At 29.9% G+C, this 5,209-nt stretch overlaps 1 protein-coding gene across 1 annotated transcript in view; it reads right to left on the bottom strand.

The window, feature by feature from the left end:
* Positions 1 to 4,755: 4,755 nt before the first annotated feature.
* Positions 4,756 to 5,209, bottom strand: part of LOC119676205 (dynein heavy chain 10, axonemal-like) — a 12,622-nt gene continuing 12,168 nt past the window's right edge. The window contains exon 9 of the mRNA XM_038087439.1: positions 4,756 to 4,881. Coding sequence (XP_037943367.1) covers positions 4,756 to 4,881 — 126 coding nt within the window. The remainder of the gene's footprint in view (positions 4,882 to 5,209) is intronic.

The raw sequence follows: 5,209 nt of genomic DNA on the forward strand, positions 1-5,209 counted from the left end.
AATTTCCTGGATCATTTCCCTTTTTAAATATCCTTTATGAGTTTCCTATTTTCATTTTCATTTTCATTAAAGAATCTTTTGCATTGAGATTTTTGTTAGTTTTTATCTGTTGTACTATCCAATTGTAGATTTTTTATACCACAGATCACATAAAAGACTATAAAGAGAAAACTGAATAAATATTTGTAGATTGTTGAGCAGTTTGAATACTTTTTTATATGAAAGGAAAACCTAGTATTGTATGATCGATGAGTTTAAGGAAAAATGACATTTGATTGTTCGTTTCTTTGAGAATTTATTGAATTCGGTCAAGAAATTAGATATAAAAAATTATTTTTTTTGAAAATATAAATCTGATAGAATCATACTTAGTTTTTATGCAATATTGTTTTACATTTTATGTACAAATTATCACCGATATCCTGAAACTTACTGGGATTTGAGAAATTTTGAATAACTCCAGTTTCTTTTACGAGTACTGGAATAAATAATTCGTAAATATTTTTAAAAAGAAAATAGCTGCATAGAAAAAGTGAATTATTTATTATATATGCGGCTCAAAAAGACCTTTCCTTTAATTTTTGTTTTCATTCGGATAAATTGCAATAAGGCCCATATTACCCTAAAGATACCTGTTATCATGTGGCATTTTAAAATATTTTAAAATATTTTTTTAAGATATTCGAAATTTTCTAGTACGTCATAAACTGTAATACAGAGACTTATCTATTGAAAATATTAGCAAGTACATGAAATATAAAACGTCTACACTATTCAGCAAAATTAATGTTTATACCAACAATTCTAAAATTCCGGTTAGAAGAATTTAAGCGACAGAGAGATGATTTGCCGATATCCGTTCAAAAAGAGGTGTAATAATAAAGATGTGATGTGATTACCAGGTTTTCCCAGTGTGAGTCAAATCCACCTAATAGAGAATTTCTTCATTCTCTAAGTGCTAATTGCTAAAACTTCAATTTATAATCACTACACTCCAATTTATAAAACTTACACTAAATATAGTTTAGTATGGTTTCTCTGAATTCTTTTACATATTTTTATTGGTTGCCATTCTTATTGTTATTTATAAGTCCGAATCTCTCTTTCTACCTTAACTTACGTTTTAACACCTGTCTTCAACACAATGTTAATCCACCAAAAATGGTTGTTTTAACAAATCAAAAAATATGTCGAATAAAATATGTTAATAAATATAATATTAAATAATTTTTATAAAGTAATTGTGCGCGGTTAGGTAATTTTGATCTTAAAATACCTTTAAAAATTATATACAAATATTCTCACTTACTCTTAAGTGCATTTTGGGCTAATGAACATTAGGTCTTCTAATGGTAAAGTTGTCATATATCAATAATGTTCGTATATGAAATAACCCCTTTATAGTGTTCTTAAAATCACACATTGATTGCTCTCCAATAAAAAATTCCCATCATATTCCTAAACATAGCAATAAAACGAATTGACTCAGTGAAAATTTTTTATAGAATGAAATTAACAATTAATTCAAAAATTTTTTAAGAATTAACAATCTTTCATAGATTCGCAAATTAAGACTCTTCTTCCTAATTCTCTTGAAATCCTCACTAATCACTTTATATCATTTACTATTAAATGTACGACCTGATACCGTGTCTGTTAAGATAATGTGAAAAATATCTTTTCAAAAAAGGGTTGTTTCAATCATTCTAGTCTTTCCTCAAACTATTTGATGAGATTTCCTTAGGCAACTCAACAATTCATTTAATCTCATCAGGAATTTTTTACAGCGTTATTTGGTAGCAATCAACTGCATTCATTATAATGTGAATGTACTGCAAATATATGTATACTCACAAGGTTTTTTTTTAAACATAATTCTAGCTTTCGGCTGTTTAATTACACTTGTCCTTTCGTCCTTACATGCCACATTTTGGCCGCTTCAAATTGTATTAAGAGGTAATGCAACCATATCTTGACAGGATTTGTTAGGTTGAGATTTGTTGTTTGTATTGTTTACGTATATTGAAAATAAATCTCTGCTATGAAACATCATTCCTGCGGCTATGAACTTTTATTAGAGCTTTTATTAGAGCAACCACCTTGGCTGCTTTAGAAGTACTTTAAACTTGTCAGGAAACAAATTGCAATAGGCTTATTATAGCCTTCAGCAACACACTTTTTTTGTTTTTATGTGTAGTAGCTAACAACAATTTCCCAAAGGTATATGCATTTATAAATAAAACACTTGACTGTAGGATTCAGTTAAAGTAAAAAAAAAAGACTTCATTTTGGCATGTAAGCCTTGAATTATTTTATTTTGTGTGCTCTGAACAAAGTAAAAAATGGCCACCAAAAGAAATTACTACCTCATATATCCTTGCAGTTTAACATGTTTGCTATTAAAGGACATTCTACACAGGCATGATCTGCTTAAACGCCCTTTATATATTAAAATCTTCATTTTTTTCTTGCTTTTACCAGAAGAGAAGAAATTGGCCTGTGCGTGTGCATTGTAGAGTGCAAGTTGACTGCTCATACCTAAATGTAGAGACAATATCCTAGTCAGAGTCAGTCAACCAAACAGTCCACAAACAAGCCCGCGTCAATGCCGCTGAAGATGTTCCACTCATGTGGATGGATGTATACTCAGTTGCAGCTCGCACTCTGCAGCCTTATGATGTTTGCTTAGCTGCTGCCTTCGGTGCATCTTCCTTAGGTATATAACGGATATGATGTGCCCTGCTACTGTGGTGCTTGTCTTTGTTCCTGTTGTTGCTTCTGTTGCTGCTCCTACTTGTTAATGTCATAGGAAAGCTGTGTTTGTTTAGTTCTCATATTGCAATTCTTATACATACAGAAACTTATGCAACAGAAGAAATTTAGAAGAAAATTCATCTCAAAGATACCTATTCCCTAGTATATATTTGTATATAGGAGCATTAAATGCGTTTAAATATACACATGTGCTTATATATTTGCTCATATTCCGTTGATGTGAACACTAAATAATATGGAAGTATCTAGGAAATGCTGGTATACATATTAACAATCTTTTAGTAGGACTACTAGAAACAGGGTAGCAGGTGTGCTGAAAATTTGAATGTGCTTATAAATCAGATATAAGCTGTTGAGGTTTTTATTTAATTAAAAAAATTAACCTAATTGAAACTGGTTTTTTCTTGTTTTGATCATATGTAGTTAATATATAGTTCAATAGGTTTTCATTTTAATGACATATTATTCAAGTACATATATGCATTCATATTTATTATATTTTTCCTAATATATCCTTTCACATGTGTCTAATTTATTTTTTCACATCGATGTGACGTATCCTTTTAGATTACATTACTTTAAACTGTAGAATATTAGATACAGATATTTAAACAATATCTAAAATTTATTGCATGTATCAGTCAAAATATCACAAATTAACATATTATATTATAATTTAACATTACCCAGAAAAATTGCGAACAAAAAAGTCAAGTACGGCTTTGGATCAGTTGATTAAGGTGCGCTGATTCTGAGCTTCACATTTGGCAGGACCCGAGTTCGATTCTTGGTACTTGCAGTCTCAAAAAATAATTATTTATGAATAATTAAATACAAAAATTATTTCCAAAACCACTGATGATCGGTATATGGCAATACTCGAAACAGCTGTATGGTCAGCCAAAAATTCAATTAATTAAAATAATATAAAAAAAAAGTAAATAAAATTTTTGTTGTTGTATTTCGCTACTGTTCGAAAAACCTCTTTATTTAAGATTATATTATAATATACTTGCATTCGTCTGTACTTACATCAAATACCGAAAATTTAATTATATAATAATTATTTGAATGGTCAGGTGTGCTCCATTTTTCTACTAGAACATATCTACTATTACATGTCGAATTAAATTTTTTTTTGAATTTTTTACGATATACATTTCTAACCGTACATAAAATATACAAAATGCGTCTCAAAACCATTTCAAAATCAATCTTAGATTCGAATAACAAAGTCTGTGAAAAAAATGAATTTTGATAATTATATTCCAATATTAGAATATTCCAATATTAGAACCATTCAAATCAATGATCTTCTAGATCTTCCAGATGTGAGAAAGGAGTCCATTGTTTGCCGTTTCTACGATTTAAAGCTACTCGCGCCTTAAGGACTTAAAGCTGTAGAAAACTGAAATGTACAACTTTGTTAGCTGTCAATTAGGTTTCACATTTCTTTACCAAAAAATTTCTCTTTTTTAACTATTATAATTTTTTACTAGATGTAGACCTGTAGTCTATATATATATACATATATAGTTGTGGAAGAGGCTCTTTTCTGTTGATTACTTTAAAATATTGGTAGAAACTAAGGTGAACTGGTTTTTGATAATTGACACAACATCTAAGTCGATGCCATTAAGTCTCATTCTCAAAATTCCGACAAGTTTGCCGGGAAACGCACTAATCTACCAGCCCGCGGCACCTTTGGAATAAGCGAAAGGGATCCAGGATTACGGTCACAAGCAGCCACTGGCTGATAATCATCCGTTACTGCAGTCGGCTGACGTGTTCAGAATTTAAAAAAATCTTCACTTAAGGCTTTTCATATCATCTTTGTATATTGAATACATTTTTTAAAATATAAATCATTATAAGGCATTTAAATGTTCAATACAACCAAAGTATTTATCATTATCCATTTTTTTTGTTTTTGCATGAAATTTAAACTGTTTTAATATTTCGTATTAATTCATTTTAATTTTATTGTCGCAATGCATTGAGGCGGCTTAATTTGCGCCATAACGTTTGGCTACGCGTGTTAATATTGATGTTTGCATTTATATTTGCGTGCGTTTGCCTGGGCATTTTGTTTGTGTAATGCATTTGCTATAATTTTAAAAAATTAATTACATAAATATACAAAAATCCGTAAAATAAATTTGTAATAATTTATTTATTGATGTCCTTTAAAGTGAATTTAATCACAAATATACACAGAAAAGTTTTGCATGCGAAAGTACACAAACGCACTGTTAAACGTACACGCATGTCCACACTATGTTAAACATTAACATTAAATTACCACAAATGTCAATGCATGAATGAATAAAACTGTAGTTACCCAGCGGGACTTTCAGCGCTGAGGGAATCGATTCCCTCAGCGCTGAATGGTAATGCCTAGCGCTGATTATTCAAATGAAACTCCTAATTACTT

This window comes from Teleopsis dalmanni, chromosome 2 (assembly GCF_002237135.1).
Source record: "Teleopsis dalmanni isolate 2A chromosome 2, ASM223713v2, whole genome shotgun sequence".
Taxonomy (NCBI): domain Eukaryota; kingdom Metazoa; phylum Arthropoda; class Insecta; order Diptera; family Diopsidae; genus Teleopsis; species Teleopsis dalmanni.